We start from the raw sequence: 24,313 nt of genomic DNA, 5'->3' as shown, positions 1-24,313 counted from the left end.
CCACCTCCAGTTCCTCCTGGCTTTTTGATGATCTATGGTTCAGCCCCAGCCCAGGGGGCAACCTGCTGGGAAGAAAGACAAGAGAGCCCAATGGGGTTGTCATTGGCAAGATAAGTCAGTGTACACCAGATACCACCCCCTTCTCAACCCCAAGTTGAGTCCTACTTATACCTACTTGTGAAAGACAGGGGAATGGGGAAGAAATGCTATATTGGGGGTCTTGTAGAATTCAGTTTTTCTAATCTCTTGTAAGAAAAAGAAGAAACTTTTCTTGAACAAGATATGCACTATTCACTCTATCTTTCTGTCTATCTCTTTCACTGTCTGAAAGGGACTTTCCTTCAGAGATGTTTTATCTTTCCTCCAACACATCAATTGTGTATTTCTTAATTCATGAAGAAAAATAAAGATGGAGTTTCCATTGAAAGTACTTCTACTATTAGATGAAGGAAGAGAAGACCCTATGAGATCCTTAGAATGACAAGATTTCCTAAGGAAAGTTATTTCTGAGTCTGGGTTATTTGTGGAATCACATGGAGTCACATAAAGCTGACAAAATGAGGCCTCTCAGGTTAGTAAGGAAGAAAAATAAAGTCTTTTAGGACTCCTGAGATGTTCTCAGGATTACATCTAATCATTTTCCACCCCCCCCAAAATTCTCTATTATTTCAAGATATCCTCTCTTTATATTCTGAAATGGAGATTCTATGGTGATGAATGGGGGAGATTGTGGGTCTAAAATTAGTGGTATGAGTAAGTGTAGATAAGTAGGAGATGGTTTTTAACATTTTTTTGTGATAATTTTATCCTAGATCTAGTCTATAAGGGATTGTGATCATCCACCTTCATTCTGATACAATCTCTCTGTCTGTGTCTCTGTCTCTCTCCCTCCCTCCTGGTCTCTCTATCTCTGTTACTGCTGCTCTCTGTCTCTGTCTTCAACAAGAGAGTCACCCATGACATGATGGATTGAATGAGAATTAGAATCCTCCTCCATCCCCTCCCCCAAGGAAAATTCCACCCCTATTGTAACTCCTGACTCTTGATAGGGGTTTCTCTCATCTTCTACTCCTTCAGAAAGATTCCTAAGAAGTTAAAGTATAACTAATAGTGTTCCAAAACTTTTGTTTGTATGATAAAGAAAATACATAGGTCAGCTCCCTTGCCTTAATTCATGATCAATTTCTTCAGTTTAAATCTTTGAGTCTCCTCTCTTTGAGACATTCCCTAAGCTTCCATCTGGACAATTAAGATAACCTGAATTACTTATACAAGTTGCATTACTTAGCATGTTTAAAGCATTTATTAGCACCAAAAACTTCCTTAGTTTGCTTATTTCTTTGCTAATTCACTGCTTTAAGAGCCTAACACCAGTCTGGCAATTTTAAAAAATCTTTATTGAACTCTAAATTTGGAGTTATTAAAATTTGATTTTGATACACATCATGAAGAGTTATTCTCCATCTTGATGGAAGACAGGGCTAGTAAGAGCTTTTTTGCAGGCTAGTTGGCTGCTCTGAAGATGATATTGAGAAAACAATGCTTTTTTGTCTAAATTTTCACTCTCAATACTGTCTTGACACTTATGCAGATAAACACATTCCAGTTTTCTCATGATAAGCGGCAGTTACCTATATGTATCTAAAACAGTTGAATCTTTATCTTCACATTTCTTTTTAATGTCTACATCTTGCCCTGAAAATTAAAGTAACTAAATAGCACGATGACAGCTAATTTCTTTAATCATATGACCAATACAAGGTTATATAACTCACAGCTAGACTGGGAGTCAAAATGCTAGGTTTGAGGAGGCCTTGGCTGAACTTTAGATTTTCCTAAGACTTCTTTCCATTATTTAGAATCTAGGCACTTTATGCATCTAAAGATTAATGACCCAGATTGTGATCACCCAAAACTCAAGATCACTTCAAACTTTTCATGCAGCCATTTCATCTAGACAACCACTGTAGCAAATAAACAAATAAATAAATAAAAATCTCCTTTACTTTTACAAGGTTCAGAAATAATTTATCTTCAGACTTATGCTATAAGAACAGCAGTCAAATTAAAGTAGCTGCTTAAGAAAATCTCATGCCTTAAGGGGAAAGCACATGTAATATCTGTCTATCTGTACTGTTATATACTCACAGACTGTGTGATATTAAACATCTATAAAGTATTTCTAAAGGAGTGTTATGTGTAGGAGCATAAAAAGTATAGAACTGGTGATGAATGGGAAGAACACAAAAATTCAAAATTCAGTGCCTTGGTTTCCATTGTCTTGAATTTTGTGAACAATTCACTAAGTATCTGTCGATTGTACAATTTTCACTAGCAGTATGCACTAGGCCACTACTTTTTATTATGTAGGACTTGTAGATATCAGATAAAATACAGTGCTCCCAAAAACCTACCTCTTTAAAACCAAGAAAATGAGAATATTACTGTGGAATTGTTTTTTCTTTTTTAACCCTATTTCTTTTCAGAAATCCCTACTCCTTGTGAACTCTGCTTGAACCTAAAAAGGAGGAATGGGTCATAAATCACTTGGACAATGGTCAACTGTTCAGGGGCTCATCTTTTGGATCTCCCCCCTCCTTCAAGTTTTTTTTTTTTCACCCTTTGGTACCTTAGTACATTTGGGCTCAGCACAAAAATGCCTGGGGTAAGACCATATATGGGAGAGGCACAGAAAAACTGGGTTTCTGCAATCAGGCTGCAGGCCCAGCCCAGGAGCACGACCCTGGAAAAAGGGTAGGAGGCTAAAGTCGAATAAACCTTTGCCATATGTTACAGCCAATAAAGCCAGGGTGACCCATCAGTCCAGTATCTGACTCCAGGCTACCCAGTCCTAAGCAAAGTCCTCCAACCCAGAAATGGGCCGCGTGTCCTTTCTCCCTGTTCCCAGGAAAGCGCCTGCTTACTCAGTAACTCCAAGCCTTTGGGAAATCAGACAGAAGACAAGGGAGGCGGCAGGAATGTGGCGCCAAACGGTCACCCACCCACCCCCACGCACCCACGTGCAAGAATACAACAAACTTCTCTCATGACAAGTTCCCGGCCTCCCAATTGCGTTCGATCCGACGTCCAAACATATTCATATGAAGCAGCTCAGTACTAATACTTGCTCACTACACTTAATTCTGTTGGGGATCAATACCTAATATGATACCGAATAAATAAAAGGCAGTCAGAGCGGCCAGTGGATGGGGTTATTAAGCAGCCGGAGCTCTGGCGGTGCATATCAATGCACCTGTCATTGCGCCTTGTAACAAAATTTATGACTGCTAGTACGACGGGCAGTAAACGCTTCAGTAAGGAATGAAAAGGAAAACACTTCCCAAGCTCTCTCGCACTTTTCAGAAGTGTAAAACAGCCTCCGCGTAGGAGGGAGACCAGCAAAAGAATTCCCGACGCCGCACTTTTCCCAGCTTGGCCAACAGGAAGGGGAGAGCTATATAAAGTGACCCGCTTGGTCCCCCTTAGCTCTCCTCCGCCAGGACTCAGACCTCATCCTCCCAGGGCCCAGGGGCTGTTGTTGAGCCTTTATTTCTCTCCAAGAAGGAAGAGCACTTTTTTCTACAGGGCACTTTGGAACGGAAAAGGTTCAGGGCACCTAACGGATACTACTCTATCCCTGCACCCCGCCCCACATAGAGGAACTCCAAGACGCGGATTCTTATTTGTGGTGCAGTTGGAAAAGGGCCTGGGATGTAGAGGAGGGGGGAGACAATCGATGGGATTTGACAAGAGCCGCCATTGTTAGTAAATTACTTTCTTGTTATAAATTTCATGTAGGTCTAGAGAGAAGTGGGGGTGGCATATTGGTTCCTTCTGTTTCTCTTTAAATAATCTGCAGACCATAGGCTGCTCACCCTCTGCTTTTGAAAAACAGGGACTAGACTTCCTAGGAAGTCTACCATGCATATTTCTTTTCTTGAACATATACATACATACATGTATACATACATATATATGTGTGTATACACACACCTTCCATGAACCGGGTGTGTGGCTCAATACATGCCCTTCTCGGAGAGGCTACCCCCCCACCTCCACCCCGTTAGAGTTGCCGACCATTTCCAGGTCTTCAATTTTTCTCCTAGCGATTTCAACTCGTAAAGGTTAATTGTTTTATAAGGCAGCATTTTCAGATGTTCTCAAGTTCTTTTTCCCACTTTACCCTGTGGCGGCTATAAGCAATGGAAATTCCTGGGGTAGCGGCCTTTAAATCACTAACTCAATACCATAACACACAGTGCATTTAAGGCACTAGGACTAACCCCATTAAGTAGCAATAAATTTTAAAATTGGTTATTGGTTATCATGGAATGCCACAGTTCACACAGAGATTATAAACTCCAAAGTTTGTCTTTTGTTTTAGGTCCCTGATGTAAGAATTCTGGTGTTACATCTCTGAGTGGCAGGGTAGGTGGAAAATATGTGGAATTAAAGAAAACACTCACCACAATTACGTTTTTTTCCCTTGACTTTTGTCTTTAACTCTTTTTGTAGGGTCTTCAGGTTTCTCTTGATAATCCGTGAAGGAGGATCTGGAACAGAATGGAAAACTCTCAGCTGAAGCTGTCTCTTCTGAGCACTTATACACAAATGTCTCGAGAATCTTTTCTCCCCCTTTAAGAGCTTCATAGTCAATGTATGTCGTGTACACCGTTCTAGCCCTAATTCAGAAAGATAGCTTTCTACGGATGGAGAGGAGAATTTTTTTGGTTTGGTGATGAGTAAAACTAAATCCTTTCCCACAGAGTACCTTAGCTGGAGGGAAGGACTGAAGGGCAAACTTTTACCACGGCCTTGTAGATTTGTTCAAACAATTAAAGTCCGGGGCATAAAGGGAAGAAATTTGGAAGTTTTGGAAACAAAAATCCTGACTTTCCATCACCTTCCCAAATCAGGGGTACGGAGGAAAAAACGGCACCCTCTTTCTTTTTCCCATTCCCCTCCCCCAAAGCCAGACTGCTGGAATAGATGCCTAACTTTCAGAGGCCTAGGGCTAACGTAGTCCCAGGTGAAGAAAGGAGCTCTGTGGATGTATGCTAACCTCTGGAAGCAAAAATGTTGAAGGATAGATGCACTTGGAAGGGAACTTTGAGGTGGGGAATGGGCAGAAATGGAGACTCATAACTGGATGGGATAGGGGGTAGGGATGGAAAGTGGCTGACACCTATCCTGGGCCAAAAGATAAAACAAGCACTGAGCTCTCCAGTGCCCCCAGCACTCCCCTGAGGAGGCAGAGAGAAAAAGAATAGAAGTTTACGAGCAAGATCCCAGACGCCATTACCCGGGGACTCTTACATGATGTATAGAGGTGGCTATCGTAGGTCTATCATAATAAACAAAGCCCCAGCTCTCTTGCCCACATCCACTCAACTCCTGGGCTTTAGTTTGGCGGGAAATACCCTAAGAAATGAGAATCGCTCACAAACACATGAACTGTGCAAGCAGACCACCCCGACACTACCGCCCACTGAAACCTGGAGCTTGAGGGGGTGAAGGGAATCTGATAAAACAAGGTGAAAGGAGGGTTAAAAAATCCCTTCTCTAGTTCTCGCTTCTGTAATTTGTTGACTCAGTACTTTGAAAACATTAACCGTGCAAGGGATAAAAAACTCACACAAAGCATCCTGGCCATTATAAAGACAAGATCTCACAATCGTAAGCCTTTGAAATGACCTTTGGCTCGCGTAGCAATAACTCACCCCTTAATGAACACCCAAAGGAAGCGCCTCCAAGAGATCCCAACACCACGGGGCTCCCAATTTTGCCACCAATTCCTCTGCTCCCTAGCCAGTGCCAGTAGGCTGCAGCCTGCCCCCCTTCGCCAAGTAACTTGACTTGGGGCTGGTCACAGGAAGAACAAATGAGAATTTGGAAGAGAAAAAGGAGCTGGGCGTCTAAGGCACCAACCTTCCCTAGGTCCTTGGTCCTGGGCCTGTTCCAATAACATCTTATAGAATGCATTCACGTGGGTGGATATCAACTTTAGGTTCTTTGTTATTTTTTCTTTTTCTCTTTTTCCTTTCTTTTCTTTTCTTTTTGGGGGGGGGGGGGGCGGGAATTGGATTCATTAAGACTCGGAGCCTTTCCAGGAGAAGACATTGAAAGCTGAAAGGCCGTCAAACTCTCTCCTCGATCCTTGCGGGCCACAGGAGATCCCAGCACATTACTCACATCTCCCCCCTCTAAAACAAAACAAAACCCAAATCCTTCTTTCATTTTCATTTTTTTCTCTTAAAATCAGCAGTTGATTAACTGGGTAAGTTTTCATTTTGTATTTAATTAGTTATCTGCATGGGATTCCCCATGGCCCACCTTTGGGCTCCCCAAAGTAGAAGCTGATCTAGTTTAGTCTGAGAAAGGTGAAGGATAATGCTAGACAAAGTTGGCCAAAGTCTAGACTTCAGTCACCCAGCACCCCAACCCCCATCTCCCCACCATCTGTCTTCTAGCCCATCCACCGATGAAGAAGATCCCAACTTGGTGATCTCAAAAGATCAGATATTCCCAGCACTGGCTGTGGGCCATCCAACTGTAGCATCCTTTCCAAGAACAAGACGGGAAAGCCCGAACCCAAGCTGCCAGGAGACAACTCCGGTCCCGAGCCCCTATACCCCCTCCTCCAGCTCTCAATCCCACCCTCCCCGAGAAAATCTTTAGGATTACTCAGGCATAGACCCGATCCTGGCATTATTGAAATTTTCGGTGAAGTTATAAGTGACTGCTTCTATGGGGCCAAATGAAATGCTGGTGGCGGTAATTGGATTCAGCTGACTAACTTGGCAGCCTCACAGCTCCAAGGCATAGAGCTAAGAAAAATGTCCAGCGCCTTTAAGTTCTGATCTAGCCAGGCACATGCAATTGACAAAACAACTTTGTTGTCTCCTCTGATTGCTCCAAAGGGCTGGAGGGGATGCACCTAGAAGGGTATCACCTGAACAGCTCTTTCACTCCTTGGAGTCCCGGCCAGTGGGGTCCGAGCCACCTCCTCTGTTTTTGCTGGAGACACTTTCAATCCGAAGGGAAGAAAGATGAGCTCCCTCCTATAATTTGATCCTAAGTCTCCTTCTCAGTTAAAGTGGGTCCTACCTATTCTCTACCCACAGGGGAGACTCCAGAGGAGAAGCCCCCAAGATGATCTCAGGGTATTGTCTGAAGCTGGAAACCAAAGGAATAGGCTAATAGTCTTCAAGTAGACAAAGGCTAGGGTGGTGGTGAAAAGAAATGTATGATTTTGTATTTAGTCTAGTTACTTTTCGAAAGCAGTGAAATGGGAAGAGGAGGGAGAGACCCAGAATCACATAAAATCTCTGTGAAGATGGTAGCCACTATTGAAATTGCTGAAAGAAAAGATTAGAGTCCATTTTAAAAAGCACTTCTTGGTTTACATTATTTTATGCTCTTGAACATGTTGGGGGAGGGGTGGAGAAGAGACTTCGCTAGCACTTTCATATAAAAAGAGAAATATTAACCCAACAACTGAGGAAAAGGAAAGTCCAATCCATGCATGTGGAGAGGTTTAAAGAACAATGCACAGAGGCTACATATTGCCACTGAGTTTATTTTAAATACATATAAATCAACCTTTTTCCACCCTGCCCAACAGCCCAAGACAAGGAATTAATATGACATTCCATCTTACTTTGGCAGTGACAGCCAAAAAAAAGTTTCTTTTTTTTTTATTTACTTCATTTTCAGCCTCTTCTCAGAACTACAGATTGACCCCCAAAGCCCTTCCTCCAGCTTCCCCCAATCCCTCCCCTATATTCAACTCCCTCCCCTCCAAACTTGCCACCCCACCAGCCAGCCTAAGAAGGAGGCGAATATCTTCTCTTAACCTTTGGAAACCTGGGGAGCTTCCCCACAAAATGCATCTCATTACTATTAATCATCTTCCTCGATGTATATAGGTCTATGCGGGCTGGCTAACAAATTGGCAATAATCAAGATCACAGATTACACAAAATAAATCATATTTAGTATCTCGCTAAAGGCAGCGGCGTGCGGCCCTGTGCTCAAAGGTTTCCATTTGTTTGTCATGCATTTGCTTACCTGAGTCTCAATTTATCATAAACCTGGTCTCCTCAGTCTCAATAAGTGCGCCTGCAGTTGTGAGAATATATCCTTCACCCTTTGTCTGCAGACAATACTGTCCTAAACCTGATCTTGCGGCTTTACAGATATTTCCATATACCCATGCAGACAGTATTCCCGATAGAATGGAACCAGGCTGAGGTTCAACGACCAATAAAGGCAGGAAGGATGGAGTTCTCAATGTGGGATTCAAACCCCTTTCCCAGTGCCATACGCCGCCCTCCAGCGCTGAGGCTGCCTCGGGTGCCTTTCTATCCCCCACCCCCTCTCCTCTGTCCCCTAGTCTTGGTTTGTTTTGATTTCAGAACGTGGCCCTCTACGATTTTGGAGCGAGCCCCAGAAACCCCCTCACGATCGGAAAATACAAGCGCTGCCTTAAAACGCGAAGCATATTTGTTCACGTGATCCCGAGAGCAGATTGTTCTGATTGAAGCTGAAACTTTCACGTTGTCCATCCCCGGAGCACGGGCATGACTGGGGGGCTGGGGTGGGCTTGGTGGAAGGAGGAGGGTCTCAAGAGGTGGTGGGCGCGCAAGCACCCCGCCTGGCTCCAATCCCTGGGGTGGGGGTGGGGTGGGGGGAGAGGAGTAAAAGGAGAGCACCTTAACCACCTTTCAACTTTCCGAATGGCCCCAGCTCCCTTTTGAGGGACAGGAACCAGCTAGTTTGTGGTAGAAGGAGAGACCCTTCTTTCCCTGGCGACTCAGGTCTCTCGGGCCAAAGAGGCCTGGTGGGTTCCAGTGTTTGCAAGACTGTCTCTTCGCCGAGAAATCGAAGGAGGCCGAACAGAGCCGAGCCTTAGAGAGCTTGCCCCAAGTCAGCTCGCCTGCAACACAGACGCCCAGCTATCCCGATGGCTTGCATTGTGTTTACTACGGCGCTTCTCTCCCTCTCTCTTCCTTGTGGGTAAAACAAACACATAGGGTATTAATTAATTTGAATGGCAGTTTTGCCAGACCTTGCTGATCAAATAAATGATTAATCCGCCACTGGTGGGATGGGGAGAAGAGAAGAGAGGCTTGATTCTGAGATGGTGGGGGTGGGGGTGGAGAGACGAATCTGCACACAGCAACAACCCCAAGAGTGCCTAGATTGAAATATTTTTCTTAGAAACACTCTCCCCAAGTCTTCCTTTTTTCTCTTTCTTCCTCTCTTTCTTTCCTATTTTCCTCATGTACAAGAGAGATTTTCTGGAGTAGCAGAGACTGAAGAGCCCTGAAGAAAAGCGTGATGTGGGGGCTTAAGACAAGCCGTTCCCCGGGGGTGGGTGCGTGTGACTAATGTGTACTGTTTATCTACAGAGAGTCTGAACTTCTCAAGCCCTCTCCCCGAATATCTTCATCTCCTTTGTTTCGGGTTTGCCGGTAGCTGAAGACCCCAGAGCCAGGGGCAACGGTTGGTGTCTGTCCTCAGGTCCCTTCCCGAGCTTCAGCCCGAGGCCTGACAGTAATGTATGGCCTTACCTTCCGAACTAGAAGCAGATTGTAACATTTATCTAAATTACATTGCTTTCTATGACTTTGCAAGTCAGTTATAAAAAGATTGGGGTCCAATTATGGAAGGATAATAGGTTCCGTGTAAATAATTGTTAGCCGATTGTTCTTGTTGGCTTGTTTGTTTGTTTTTTCTTCCCACGATTTGCTCTCTCCCTCTCTCTCTTTGCAGGAGGAGGGGGAAAAGGGTGATTTTAAACCACCCACTGAAAAAGATGTTGTGGACTCTACTTTGAAATATAAATGCCTACGAAGAAAAGACTTTCTATGTGTATTATTTTCTGCCAGCCCTTGACAGTCATACACGAATCTGTGTGTTTATTCACCTAATCACCTACACGCAGACATGTATGAGGCATATATTATAATCCATTCCATATACATCCACTACACACTGGATTTATTTATTGTAGACAAAGATATACACACATGTGCTGCCTCGGTTCATCTCTTACTTGCAAAATGTTTATGAATTTCAAATCTGATATCTATATTTCAATGAAAATTTCTCAATTCTAGGGGTAAGTGTGTACTTTGAGCATGCATACATAATACATAAATGGGACAAAGTGGAAAAGGCGCACGAATTTCCTCCCTTCCATTTAATATTTTTTTTAATTAGGAAAAACAGTTTTCTACTAAATGGAAATAGAGGAGGCAACAACCAGCACCCATTATACCAAAAGTAGGGGGGAGAGAAGAAAAGACCAAAAAAAATTTTTTAATCATCCAGCAGCTTCTCTTCTTTTGTTTTACTTGGTTAACCTCGCCCCAAAGTGAGCTTTCTTCCTGAGTTTTCTTTCTGGACCCTGTAGATGGGTCCAAAGCCATCTTCTCCTCACCCTCACTAACCCTCAGTCTTTCTAGAGTGGAGCTTGAGCAGACGGGGAGCAAGTGTTAATCCCTAGTCGGAAAGGGAGGGCGGCTTCGCAGGGAATTTGTCTCAAGGAAAGGATCTAAGACTTCTTCAATCGAAGCATATGTTCATAGAGCAATAAAACGGAAAGATTTACAGTCCTCGCCCGGCCCCCAACAGCCTCGCACCCTTTCAGGAATTACTTACGATGATTTATCACAACAACCCGGGCAATTGTCAAACTGATAAAATATCCCGAGCCCGATGCCCAAGCAGCCCCGTTCTTGGGAGAGTGGTGGGATGGGGGGACCTGGAGTCCAATGGGGCCTTTTGCAATGTTTCCCTCTCTGGACCTAAAAAGGAAAGTCGGGTGGTTAAGGAGGGAGTGTGGTGGTGGTGGTGGTGGTGGGGAATATAAAGGGGAAAGTAAATCTTCATTGAGAAAAACATCCGAGCAGCTCTCGATAAGGACCGAATCTGTGCCTGAGTCACCAGCAAAACACATAAACATTTGTCATGTTTGAATAATTGAATTAATGTGTTATTGTTTGAATGTATAATTCATAACGGGGAAAACTTTGTCTCCGTTCTGCCGGGGGGAAAAATCCACCAATACACGTATTAAAAGAAGAAAAAAAAAACACCAACAACCTACGGAAGTCATAAAAACTCCCAGGGAGGTATCTGAAACAGGACTCCCGCGAAAGCTCAATTAAACGGAATTCCAAAGCATTAACTAGACAACTCTCTTTCTCAGAGCAAAAGCTGGGCTTTGCTGGGGTTGAAAAGGTGCTTCTCTCCCGGGCCCCCTTTGAAAGATTTAAGAAAAGGAGGGGATGAATAGAGGGGGCGAGGAGAGGTGAAACACCGGCCCCAGGGAGAACCAGCACTGACTCCCAAAAGGTTTGGGGTTTTTTTTTAATCTAAAATTATTTGTGAAGAGGACAAATGTCTTCTTTTTCGCCAGCCCCTCTCCGCTCTTATTCCCTCATTCCTCCCCAAAATGGGCTTTCGGTCTCTCAGAGATAGCCAGATCTCCAATACGAAAAAAAGAAAGATGTTTCCTCCTTCGCTCTATTTTCTTTCCCCTGTCCTGGAAAATGGAGAGGAAAAGACAGAAGAGCAAAAAGATGCTTAGCCTGAGTGAGGGAAGCAGCAGTGCTTTTGGGGGGGGGGGGGAGAGAAGGGAGAGAAGGAACTCGGAAATCATTATCTGTTGGTTAAAACCTGCCTTGGGTAAAATTTCAACTCGATTTTATAGCCTTCTATTATGACGCAAAGAAAAATTTACGACCCTCGCTTGAAAAGAGGTCCGGGGCCTTTTCTCACTGGTTTAAGAATAGGCAGCAGATGCCCTGACAGCGAGCATTGTTCCCAGTTACACCAGTAAATCTAAGCCCCATTTCAGCACACATGCAAACCCCACAGCCTTGCCATTTTCTTTACAACTCCTGCTATCGCCAAGCAAAACGTGCGCGTACACACACATGCACACATACAGAGCCTCTGGCCGCTCTCAGCAATTTTTCATAAGTGCAAAGCTTTTCTGAATCAAAGGTCACTATATAAGCCTCTAACAACTTCTCACTGTCGTACGGTTCCAAATCAGGAAGCCAAGGGAACTATTTGTCAACCCCCCTGACAGCTAAGTTCATTAAGGATTTAAATCCGAAGAAATAAAAGTAGTAAAATGTTTACATACCGAGCTGCTCTTTCTCGCTTGCTACAGAGGGTTAGGTGTGCAGAGAAAGAGTCCGCTCCCTCCCTTTGTATATTATATTCTTGGGATCTCTTCAGTTTTCAAGTCTGATAGAGTCCTTTGCTTGGCAGATTAATGACGAGTCCGTGTTTCTTAAGGGACGTGCTGAATTAATTATTTCGCAAATCACGTGGTCGGGACTTGTAGAAATCTATTCTTATCATCTTCCTTGCACTTTGAAAATTCTCCCCGTTATGAATGGCCCTCCCTAGGCTGCTGGTGATCCCTACGATCGCCCAGTTCAGGGGAAAGGGCTGACAAACATGGCCGTTGGAGGCTGTGTGGAAGGGTTCTGCTGGGAAGGTCCTGGCTTACTGTACTGTACAGTGAGTGGTGTTTGCTGTTGACTCTGCTTTTCCTCCCCATTCTTTCCTTAACGACTAGTGGTGATATAATATACAGAATTTTATTGATGTATTGGTAGTAACAGGAGGAGCCATTAAACAGAAGACGGTCAAAGTATAATCATAAAATGTGTCTGAATATTTAAACTTATGTCTGTGCACTTATAAATACACATGTACACGCTTCTCTGGCGAGCCCTACCATATATTAAGCACACATGTCTTATTTTATGCATTGTGCTCATTCCGTGTCTCGAGCAAGCCCCATCTATTTTTGGACTCCTGCCTTGGCTACTCTTCAAGGAAAGACAAGTCAAATATGAAAAATACCCTCGATAAAAATAGCGCCCACCACTTTTTATAGCAAGGCGTGTTTTTTGTTTTCTATGGAACTGCTATCACAAGAGAGATAGGAGGGGCCGGGAGCTGGACTGAGTAGTCCCAGAGAAGTTTAAGCATCTCAAAATTTTTAGTTTAAGATGTTCTGCTTAAAGCAACCAATTACAGCCAATCGTGCTAGTGGTGTAGTTTTTTTGGGGGGGTGTTGGACAGTACCTAGTCTTTTCCTTCTAGTTGTCAATTAACAAACAATCTGATCTCACGGTCCACCTCGGAATGCAGTGCTCTGTGGGACTCCAAGGTTCAAGAGGAAGGTAGGGGTGGAGAGGAGTGCTTTCCTGACTGTAATCAGGTAGAAAACCAACCTGGAAACCAGTCCTTTAGCATGAGCTTGTCAATTAATGTTCCCAAAAGAAAATAATAGACAGTACTCTGGTACACTTGTTCTAACCTAAGGTTCTTCCTCAGCAACAATAGTGCAATCAATGTGTTTTGTTAGATTGCTTAAAAGTAGTTTGGTGAAGAGAGGTGTCAGGGTGGGAGGTGAGAAGGGGCTTTATAAGGGTGTACTTTGGTACTCTATCTAAAATTTTTAAAAAAGCAAAACTAAAGTAAACCTAGTCTCCCTTCCCTATCCCCATTATTGTATCCTTTGTAGGGAATGACAAGTAAATAAATAAATATGCAAATAAGCAAGCAAGTAAACAAGCAAGCAAACAAATGTTGAGACAGTTCTTTCAAGACTTACAAAGACTGCTTCTGTCAAGGCAACAAACAGAATAGGTTTCTCTACACCTTTTATTATTTCAAATATATATGAACAAATTACATCAAAACTACAGGCAACAATTAGTATAAATAATACTTTAATCAGTGGCAGCAAAACCATTGGTGGATTCTATAAAAGCATCTTATGTGGACAGATATAGTGTTGCTTGACGATGTCATAACAAAAGGCTGCAGTATTACAAAGTGGGATGTCTGAGGAGCAGTCTCTTCAAGAAAACATTCCTCTTCCACCTTCAGTCACAGAACCACCCCCACCAGAGTTTTAAAAAAAAAAACATAAACAAAACAAACACTTCTGGCTCATATTTTCTGGAACAAAATGGAAAAAAATAATAGCAAATGGGCCATGGAGCTCATTTTTGTCAAGCTTCCCTTTCAGCAGAAACCCAGATGAAACTCTCCTGTCGCTCCCTTTGGCTGGAACCACAGAGAGGGTTTCCTGAGGCCACTGGCCTAGTGTGTCCCTCTTCCAGCAAGCCCAAATGGACCCTTGATTCCAACACGAATTTAAAAGTTGGGTCTGCCCTCACATCCGTCTAGTATATATTAACATTTCAAAAGCCCATCACTTGAACCATACAAGGAAAGTGGAGACTTATAAACAAAGGGGTTGCTTCTTGATTAAGTTACTTTCCAGAGTATTAGCTCTAAGTAAGAGAAGGAGTCTTGGCTTTTTTCCAAGAAAACATACTTTCGTGCTTTCTCAGCCAGAGCAAGGGAGAGTTGAGTTAAGCAATTGTGACATTTGGTCGAAAGCTGGGGCTAAATAACCTGAACTTCCGAGGGGGTGGGGGGAAGCTCTCTGTAGCTGGACATCATGCAAAACAGACATTTCATGAAAAAGCTTCAATATATTCAGGGATGTGAATTTCAGGGAATAGTGAGAGCAATGCCCAATTTGCCTAGGGAAAAATCTTTACAAATGCCACATCCAAATGGTCTCCATGTCAGAAAAGAGAGAGGGAGAGAGAAGGGTAGTTAGAGTCCAAAAGGTTAAGGGTTTAGAGGTCAGTCCTCCCGGCTGAAATACAGCTAATCGAATAGAAAATTTGTCCTCTGGGTGAACCTGTTTCTGTAATTTAGCCGAACTTCAGTAAAATACCTTTTCAGCTTCTCAACGTGAAGGTGTCAGAAAGAAGACGTCTTTACTATGTATGAACTCCGTGCTTTTTGTCATAGAAACAATGATGCGAATAATGCAGGAATATCCATCTTTAATATCACGACATGTAGATATTCAAGTATTGCCATGTGCAAGTCTGAGAATCAGGCTCACCCCAAGGAAGAACAAAGAGTTGTCTCCAGGATTTAGTACAAAAGACCAAGTCTTGGAAAAAACTTGAGAAAAGCCTAATTTCAGCGAAAGAGCTCAAATTAATTAATACCTGCTCTCAGCTTTGGGCATGAACCATACTGAGAAGCAAACACATGGATAAAACTGCCATTTTCTTTTTTTCAGCCTACTTTAAGATTACCTTTGGAGCCTTCCAAAATGTCTGGAGAAATAAGACAATTCTGTGATCTCTCTTTCTCTTAACCCTAATCCCTCTTCCACCTCCCCTCCTTCTTTTTAATTCTCTAATAGCTCAAATAATTTATTTGGTGATTGCATTTTAGAAACTCAGAGGATTGGGGATGGAGAAGGGGGTAAAAAAAATAAACCATGAAAAACCTGGTTTCTAACGAGCCCTGGAAGAACCTTTCCATCTTGCTACTTACTCTTAAAGAGTTAGTTTTTAACACACACACACACACACACACACACACACACACAAAACAAAATTTTTAAAAATCCACAAACCTCTCTTGGCAGAGAAGGATAAGAAAATGCCAATGAATCCCCTCCCCTTGGTTTGAGTATTTTTCATGTTATTCTCCTGTTGAACTCAAGGTGAGACAGACAACTTGAAAACTTTAAAAGGGTGCAATAGATCACCCAAGACTAGGACATAAAAATTTCACTTCTATTTAGCAAAAAGAAATTTCTCCCCTCCTGCAACTAACTTCCTTCTATTCTTGACCATTTGATTCAATTTGCTTAGCCTCTTGCTTATTTATTTGGACAGCATCCCCCCACCCCACCCCCAGCCCCAATATGTTTTCCAGATTTCTGGTAAGACAATACTTTGCTAAACAGACTGGTGTGCAAGGTGAATTCTGCATTGGGAATCGAGTTGGAAGGTAAGAGGATCTCTACAATGGCACCGACGACTGGGGTTGTTTTGTTTGGTTTCCCCACAATGAAAATGTTTGACCATTTGTTCCCTTTTTAAAAAATCCCACAGAAGCGCTTGTGAGCAGAGCGAAGAACCAGTTGTGCAGTCTAAACACATTTTAAAGAAATTGACTTTGGGTCGATATGTTTTTTCTCTCTCTTTATAAAAAGGTTAGGGCATTTCTCCCATACTGGAGTGGGGAGGAGGAAGAGAGTCCTAAATGCCTGGCAACGTGAGAAATCTAAGCCGTACATATTCTCTATGATATTCCATAAGAAGGAGCCTTGAGCTCCAGCTCTTCTGCTTAGAATTTTTGGCTTTAACGCGTTTTAATGTGTGTGTGCTCCTCTAATCCACAAATAAATAAATATGTAAACACAATCAGAAAATAAAATAACCCGTTTCCACTTCTTTCCTAGGTATTTCTTTGGGGGTTTCTCTGAAGATGAGCAGGGGCTTTGAATCACAATCAGCCACAAGATAGAAGACCCAGGAAGTTCACAAATCCTGTAACCAGATAAAAGCCCTCTGCCCTGAACTCTCCTACATTCCATAAGCCCGAAACTGCATAAAGTGGGGGATGAGGGTAGACAGATCATCAAAACTGATACTGGCATAGAATCAAACCTTCACTTTAAAACTGAAAACCAAAAAGATGCAATTTCCATTTGTGTTTAATGACTTGTCAGATTTTTATAGACTCAGTAGCTCCTTCGATATATAATTATATATACATACATACACACATATATAATTATATATCACTTTCTATAATTTTCCCTAAACTTTCCACTTCCTGCCTGGAGAGTTTGGGGGTTGTGCTAGTTGTGCCAAGAACGTCTGAAGTACCCTCAGCGAGTCCGCTTTGTACAGCACAGCACCTTAAAGCAAGCTGACAGCCTGGGGAGGCTTTGCCTGCTCCATGCAGGTTGTGTTTGGATCATGTCAGTTCTACACACAGCACAGTTCAGAAGCAAAGGATGAAATTGGGGGGAGGGATGGGAGAGATTGGATGGGGTAGGGGTGGGGGGGGAGATTTCACCTCCTCTATAAAGTCGTCAAGTCAGTGTGATGGTCCTTGGACACCGGCTGTAAATGCTGATTCGAGGCGGCGGAGGAAGACCTGCCCTTCGTGTTGGGCAGTTTGTGGTCTTTTTTCCATTTCATCCTACGGTTCTGAAACCAGATCTTGATCTGGCGTTCAGAAAGACAGAGAGTGTGGGCTATTTCGATCCGACGACGCCTCGTCAGATACCTGTTAAAATGGAATTCCTTTTCCAGTTCTAGGACTTGCTGCCTTGTGTAGGCTGTTCTGGACCGCTTGGGCTCCCCTCCGGTGTAATTAGGGTTCACTGAAGGGGAACAAAAGAAATATACGTAAATGTAAGCCACATAAGAACAAGTTTGGTGCAGTTCAATCTGAGCTTACACTCCATTATGATTTTTAAACAATCCTCGGGAGCGCGCATAGACGCGCGCGTGCACACACTCACAAGCTTGTCGGTACATGGGGTCGTTAACTCCCCACCAAAAAAACCAAACCAAACCCAAACAACCCCCAAACCCCAACAACGACCAACAAAAACTGTGCATGTTAGATTCTCTGAATTTTGCGAATTACATTCCCCCCTTTCACCTCTAACATATTCTCTTTCTAAAAATGGAGACCCCCCCCCCCTTCCCTGATACAGCCAAGAAACCACATGGCCAACGGCCTATTTCCTCTGCTATAAAAATTTATGGGGAGAGTAATTGCGGCATCCATTTAACACACTCATGCACACACACACACACACACACACACACACACACACACACACACTCTCACATACACACACATTCGGACATAGTCCACAACTACTAGCCGGGTCTGGGAAAGCACTTGAGGGTAGTAGCCTCAGGGATGGTGGGTCTGGGGTGGAGGGAGGCAGAGCGACTGGAGCCAGGAGAGGAACCTTACCAGAATTTACATGCACTTTCTTCATCCAGGGGTACACCACAGCGGGTTGTTTGAGGGCCGTCCCGTTGGGAGGTTGCTTGAGGCTGGCCGACTGGCTGCAGGCCCGGGAACTGGGAATTGGAGGCGGGGGACAATGCTCCCCTTGGCCAGGGTAGTGGCTTGCCGGGCCCGATGGCTCCTGTCCATGACCCCGCGGAGGCACCGTAGAGCCTTGGGCATTGCTACAGCTGAAGGGCTGCTCGCTGTAGTTTGACCGAGGGTAGACTCCCTGATGCTGGAAATCCGAACCCTGAGAGCCACTATAATAGTCTGAGCTCTGCTCGGCTAGGTAGCTATTCTGCAAATATTCCTCACAAGGAGGAAATTTGGGGTCCACATACTTAGAGTTCACCATATACGAACTCATGGCCATTAATTTCTGAAGGTAGAAAATACTAATTTTTCTCGTGTTGTCTTTTTTTCTCCTTCCATAGAGCCCTCCTACTTGCTGTCAACTGAATAAAGTTAGGGGGCCATGTGACTGCCCCAGCCAATGGCGAGGGAGGGAGTTTATCACCGGATTTGTGAGCATCTCATAATTTTCACAAATTTAACTAAATAATATACGTGTAATCAAGTGACTCCACTCTATGCATTTGGTCTTCCCAGCCAGATGTTAATGCAGTAGGACGATTCATCACTCCGACTCCCATCTCCTTTGCCCCTCAGGTAATCCGAGCTTTTGTCTGAAACTGACTTTTCTAACCTTCCATGCCCTTTCCACTAATCCCCCAGAAATCATTCCCTGGCCCTTCGAGTTACACTGGTAAATAAAACATCCAGCAAGAACATATAGCTGTGTGCTAGAGGGGTTGAGGCTGGGGGTAGGGGTGTTATCAAGACATTGGGGAAAAGTGCAGAGGGAGAACTGGGAGAAAAGACTCCACGCCCAAAGAAAAGCCATCAAACAGAAGGGGAATATGATGTACAATAGATGTGTCTTGGCTTTGTCTCCCCGGGGTCACTCAAAAGTTACTAGAATCTAGTTCGGTTGAATAAAATTAGGCAATCAGTAACTCCGAATGCACTTAGCATGTCCCCGTACAGAAATTCACACAGAAAGCAGGGCGACTCTCGTTTGTGCTTCGGGTTATCTCTCACCCCCGCCCCCCACTTCTTTACGATTGAAATTACAAGCAGTTAAATCGAAGACTGGGTAAGACCATCCCAGCAAAGCATCCCAAATTTAATCATATAAACTTTCCCCCCGGCCATCTGTCTGCCTTGAGTAGAAGTGAATTCAAGACGATACCTCTCGTGCTACTTTCCAGATAATCCAGGAGCTAAAAAAAAAAAAAGTGGCCAAGAAAATTCTTCACACCTACCCTCTTAACTCTTTTTAAAAAAGTGTCCTCTTTCAGAAGCATTCATTTGTCAAACTAGTTTTCAGATCGTCCAGACCTACCATGTGACTCAGTTTTACAATGAACAGATTTTTTAAGCTGATCTATAATTCACTAACATCAATCCATATTCCCCATGTCGTAAGGTGTCAGTAAATAAGACAGAGCTAGCATGACTTGGATAAGTCTCCAATAAAGCAGCATGTACTTCATTTCGGATCCCCAGACATTTACACTTTTAACCATTTGCAGAAATGTGAAGTTTTTGCATCGACCATATATTCCCCTAGAATCGAATCTGTGACTATGTGAATACCACACAAATTCGGTTCTACAGGGTATATATAGACAACGTAATAACATTCTGCTCTCATTTACAATGTAATCTGCCAGGATCACTGCATTTTTTTTCCTGATTCATCCTACTTTCTAAATCAAAACTATTCTGCACTGGCCAAAGGCTGTCATCCTCCACTGAAATAAATCTGTGCTTTCAGAAGACATTCAGGTAGTCTACAGTTTGCTGAAATACCTCTTTAGGTCGTAAGGACAATTTACAGAGACTAATTCAAATATCCTTCCTTCTCTGCCTGAGAGAAAAACCTGAGTGAGATTTAGAAGCCTCCACTGGGGCTCTTCTAGGGGAAAAAAGTGAAATAATAATATTAATAATGATGACCCATCCTGGAATTGACATTTTCCCCTACTCCTGGCCATCCAAATAATCTCTCTAAGCAACATTTTCAGAAAGAAAGCAGACGCTATCTGGAGAGATAAGAGCAAATAGAGAAATCCATCCACCAGCCCCTTCCCCATAGCTTAAGTAAAACGTTGTCTTAAAAGCTAAAGTTAGTTTCCAGAAAAACAAAACAAAACAGAGCAAAACACAACTGGTTCCGTTTACCTTCGCGTCATTAGAGTGCCTTTCTCTTTTATCCTGTCCAACTTCAGGCAGTAAAACCTAGGGTCGAATGCTTTGCTCAGGCAAATGTCCTTAGGTTTAGTGGGGGTAGCGTTTATGGTGAAGGGCAGGGCTAGAGGTCATTCGAAATCATTTACAAACATATCACAAAGTTTCATTATTTTTGCTTTGGCGACAGCAGCACACAAGAGTACAAAAGTTCATGAATTGCGCCTGCCCCAACTCCTCAGTGCTGTCCGGGGATCAAACCCTCAGCTCGGGTCGGGTTTTCAAGCAGGGAAACAAGGACACCCAGGAGGTTGGATTTCAGAACGAGAAAGATGGCCCATTCTGGTTAGATTTTTTTTTTCTGTACAGGGTCATAAGTTTGAGATTTCTTTCTTTAAAAAAAAAAAATCTTTGAAATTAATACAGACCCCCTCCCTTGAGTGGAAATAGGGAGTAAGGGTTAGGGGAGAGAAGCAGCTCCTGGTACGATTGCTCCAGTCCCTGCTTGGATGAAATCTGTCCTCCACCCACTCCCACCTCTCATATCATTTTTTTTGTGAACTAAGTATTTGACCTTAGAATCTCTTTGCTTTGCATTTAGTGGTGATGATCCTTATGCCTAATGCTTCTGAAGAGGGCTTCCCCCCCCTCACTGAGCCAGTCTGATCTCTCTTAGGCAACCCCCCTCTCCCAATATCCAAAATAAAACAAAATGTCCACATTTGACTCCTTTACTGGACAACAAGGGTTCTTGATCTCATCCAGAAAAATCGAGAGAGATGGACCCAATGGACTCGGCAATGGGAGAAATCCGGTACATTTTCATATTTGTGAGACGCTGTGACCTGCATTTCACCTTATTGCACGACTTGCTCAGACAGGTCAAAGCCAGAGAGTTATTGATGAACAAAAGCGTTAAATAGTCACCTCCTGTTCAACTGCCCACACAAACGCTTTTGATCTATCAGGCTTTTTGTGCTCGTGTTCATAATCGGTATGCTAAATGTAGGTTTGGGAGAGGAAAAGAAGTGATTCAGAAATATAAGGGGAGCCCAAGCCTCATCTGACAAGAGCATATCTGCAGTTCAGCATGGAAAAAAGCAAGGAAAAGGTTACCTATGAAAGAGAATGTTAAATCCCAGAGCAAAGAGAGCCATTTAACTTCATCAAGGACATCTTGCAGAAGAGAAGTGGGAAAATCACAGAGCAAAATCTGCAGCGCAAGGATTAAGCTTGGCATGGTGAATGAAAACAACCTGGTTATCAGGAAGGCTGTCTCTTTCTGTGTGTTGGTAAAACTTGTGTATATATTGTATATCTCTATGGATATACAATATATATGTATATATAAATTTTATTTGATCCATATGATCAAGGATAGATAATGTTTAATTAGACAGATGGGCATGCCTAGAGATTGCAGACTTCATTTTCCTCGTAGACAGAAATTTTCACAATTTTATAGTGAAATCCTAGGTTACTGAGGCTGCATTCTCTTTCCTTTTCTTCAGGAAAAAAAATTCTTAATCATCTACTAAATGAAGATTTTTCTGAAGACCATCTAGTCGGAGGCCTCAGAAATTCTGGTGCTTTCTGGTGCTGGCATGTGTTTCTCCTGGAAGACCAAAATTACACAGCACCCAAGCCCCAGCAGTGGTTGCCCCCACTCTTTCCTTACATTCTATTGGACTGTTCGAGGGGGCCCATTCATTTTTTCTTAAAGCATTGGGAGTATCTTCAGTTGCTCTATGGAAACTGGAGGGCCAGTGTAACACCATACCTGATAGTAACAGCCACCCCTCCCCCTTGGATTCCAAAGTGTCTACTATGAACCACGTTCATGCAAAGCCCATGAATATATTCCTCCCTCTGCATATGTGTTTCTAAACCAGGAGAGCCCGATGAGAGAGTGGTAGGGAACTCTTTTAGAGAAAAGAAAGGCATTTGGGTGTGGGGTTGAAGGAGGAGTGGTCGGGTTCTGGAAGTGTATGATTTAATTCGGTGTTTACAGTGTTCGCACAGGGAGGCGCTGCATAGCTCCAGCATGTTAACAGGGTAACACTGCTAATTAGTTTCAAGCACTTAAAAGGAGTTTAAGATGCCACCTAGCACCTGTGCTGAATGGTAAGTGCTTCACAGAAAACTCCGATGCAAGTTTCCATATCACAGGTGATTGCTAAAGAGTCCAGTAACAGCAGGTTCAAACCGGATCATGCTCCACGACTCCAGAGACCCAAGTAACCCCAGTGTAGGAGAGGCAAGCGTCATTCCCCCTCCCGGCTGTATTACTCTTCCAAAAGCATTTAACAAATCACAGTTCAAGCAATTCAAACTTTGGGAAGGAGTAGAAACAAAAGGGGTACTTACAGGAGACGTCGTTCCATTGTGTTGAACCTGTTGCAATAAAAATGTGGGTCATTGTTAAATTCCATAAAAGAGCAAGGTTCTTTTTCAAGACTGCAGAGAAAAACAGCAAAGGCCTGCCAGGTGCCCTGCCCAGATAAAAGAAATCTCCCACCCTGAGGTTTCGGGGAACTATAGAGCACCTGAGAGTTTCCTTCCAAGCCAAAACCTGCAGTCCCAATTCGGGTACACTTGTGGACACCAAAGTCTGAATCTTCGTGGGCTACTGAACCCCCTGTCTCTGGTTTTCCTGCACTGATTCAAACTACTTGGAACAAGGTTTCCCCACTGGAGTAGTGGGAAGCGAAAGGGCCTTTGTGTGTTGCCTTCTGTATTTCAGTTGGATCTATCCGTGGTTCCACGTCTGTTCCTGAGAAAGTAGATCCCACAATCTATCCCTTCCTGGGAGATTTCCACCCTACTCTGAGCCTAAAAGCTGTTCTGCTTTCCTATTAATGCATTCAGATTACTTTAAAATTTACATTTGATGAAACTTTACAATTTCTCTCAGTGCCTAGAGATCTTTGCCTCTCCATTTTCAGGCAGAATCTGTGAGTGACTTGGATCCGAGTGCCCAATTCTACCTGAATTCAATGATAAAAATCAATTCAACGGAAAATGAGAAACCAATTCATGGTGGGAGGAGGTGTAATCAGTGGGTATAAAGGTAAATTGCATTGCTGTAAATGAATGTATTTATACTTACACCAAAATGCCTATACAGACATACATCTATATCAGTTGACAGCATGGCTTGCTTCAGAATTCTTATAACAGTAAAACCCAGAGCAATTTTTTCCATAGAAAATGCCAACCCTTTTAAAAGTTTTATTCCACACGATAGTTCACAACTCCTGAGCACTGGGAAATATCGAGTTTCACCCCTCCCCAACTTACTATCCCCCCTTTCCATTCCCCTCCCAGAGTATTGTTAACCACTTCCCTATTTCAATTAGCTGTACCGTTATACTCAGAAAAGAGACTGTAAACTCCCTCCTTCCTCCTAGTTAATCCTAGTGAAGGGGTATTGACAAGCTACCTTTGTGTATGTGTATGGAGAAAGGGAGAAAAGGCTGATTTTTCCTCTATTTGCTCATTCCCAGTTAGGCTGATTTTGAATCCACTTGATTTGTGTTTCTTCCCAACTCCTCCCCTCCACCCTCAGGATTAACAAACAGCAGAGAAATTCGACCAAGTCTTTAGTTGTATCATAGATAATCACGGACTTACTGTTCTTTCCCAGTGGGTAGGGGAACCTGAGAGCAGAAATATCTCGTTCAGGATCAAGCCGAATGTTCCTTGCTAACACTTTCCCTATTACTGCTTCCAGGAACCAAAGCATCTGCACTTGTATGCTCTTAAACTAATTTATGGTGGGAATTATATTTTGGCTTGTCAACTCTCAAGCCATAAAACAAAGTTTATTGGAATCACGTGCTTCTAAATAGCCACTCAGGACCTATCTCTGCGGAACCATAAATAACCTTCTGCTTTAAACTTTTATTCACTAAATAAAGGTTCACTGCAACTGTTCTGTCAAATTTAAATAGTTCCAAATATTCAGGATGCATGGGAGGTCATATTCGTATCAATACCCAGGTCTTTTCAAACAGAACCTTTTCAGAGAAGGCTGTTTAAGTTGAGAGATAGTGCTCCAAATTTGCTATTTGGGAAAAGGACTGTGGGCATTTCTTACGGTTCTTTCGCTGCGTTCGCTGTGAGTACCATCAACTCCTTTATTTAAATCTGT

General features: G+C 43.1%; 1 protein-coding gene and 1 long non-coding RNA gene across 3 annotated transcripts; one reads left to right on the top strand and one right to left on the bottom strand.

The window, feature by feature from the left end:
• Positions 1 to 4,466: 4,466 nt before the first annotated feature.
• HOXD4 (homeobox D4) lies at positions 4,467 to 22,513 on the bottom strand. 2 transcript variants are annotated; one of them, XM_072612406.1, is made up of 3 exons: positions 17,869 to 22,513; positions 16,951 to 17,260; positions 4,467 to 4,553 (listed from the first exon to the last, which is right to left on the bottom strand). In XM_072612406.1, exons 1-2 carry the CDS (start codon positions 18,278 to 18,280, stop codon positions 16,956 to 16,958), a joined length of 717 nt encoding a protein of 238 aa, XP_072468507.1. In that variant the 5' UTR covers positions 18,281 to 22,513; the 3' UTR covers positions 4,467 to 4,553; positions 16,951 to 16,955. The 2 variants fall into 2 exon arrangements, with proteins under 2 accessions (XP_072468507.1, XP_072468506.1); XM_072612405.1 differs by lacking the exon at positions 4,467 to 4,553 and having other exon boundaries at positions 13,684 to 17,260.
• Positions 5,561 to 9,864, top strand: LOC140505906 (uncharacterized). Its single transcript, XR_011967702.1, has 2 exons — positions 5,561 to 9,014; positions 9,414 to 9,864. It is a non-coding gene; the product is annotated as an uncharacterized lncRNA (long non-coding RNA).
• Positions 22,514 to 24,313: the final 1,800 nt, after the last annotated feature.

Source organism: Notamacropus eugenii, chromosome 5 (genome assembly GCF_028372415.1).
Source record: "Notamacropus eugenii isolate mMacEug1 chromosome 5, mMacEug1.pri_v2, whole genome shotgun sequence".
In the NCBI taxonomy this organism is placed as follows: domain Eukaryota; kingdom Metazoa; phylum Chordata; class Mammalia; order Diprotodontia; family Macropodidae; genus Notamacropus; species Notamacropus eugenii.
Note: the sequence above shows the minus strand (reverse complement) of the source record. Positions and strands in the feature narration are given on the sequence as shown.

What these genes read in the sequence shown, in the direction of transcription:
- HOXD4 (XM_072612406.1), bottom strand. Translation starts at nt 18,280, where the DNA reads ATGGCCATGAGTTCGTATATGGTGAACTCTAAGTATGTGGACCCCAAA. An exon ending in GAAAGTGCATGTAAATTCTG is followed by an intron (nt 17,261 to 17,868) that starts GTAAGGTTCCTC and finishes GTTCCCCTTCAG; the next exon opens with TGAACCCTAATTACACCGGA.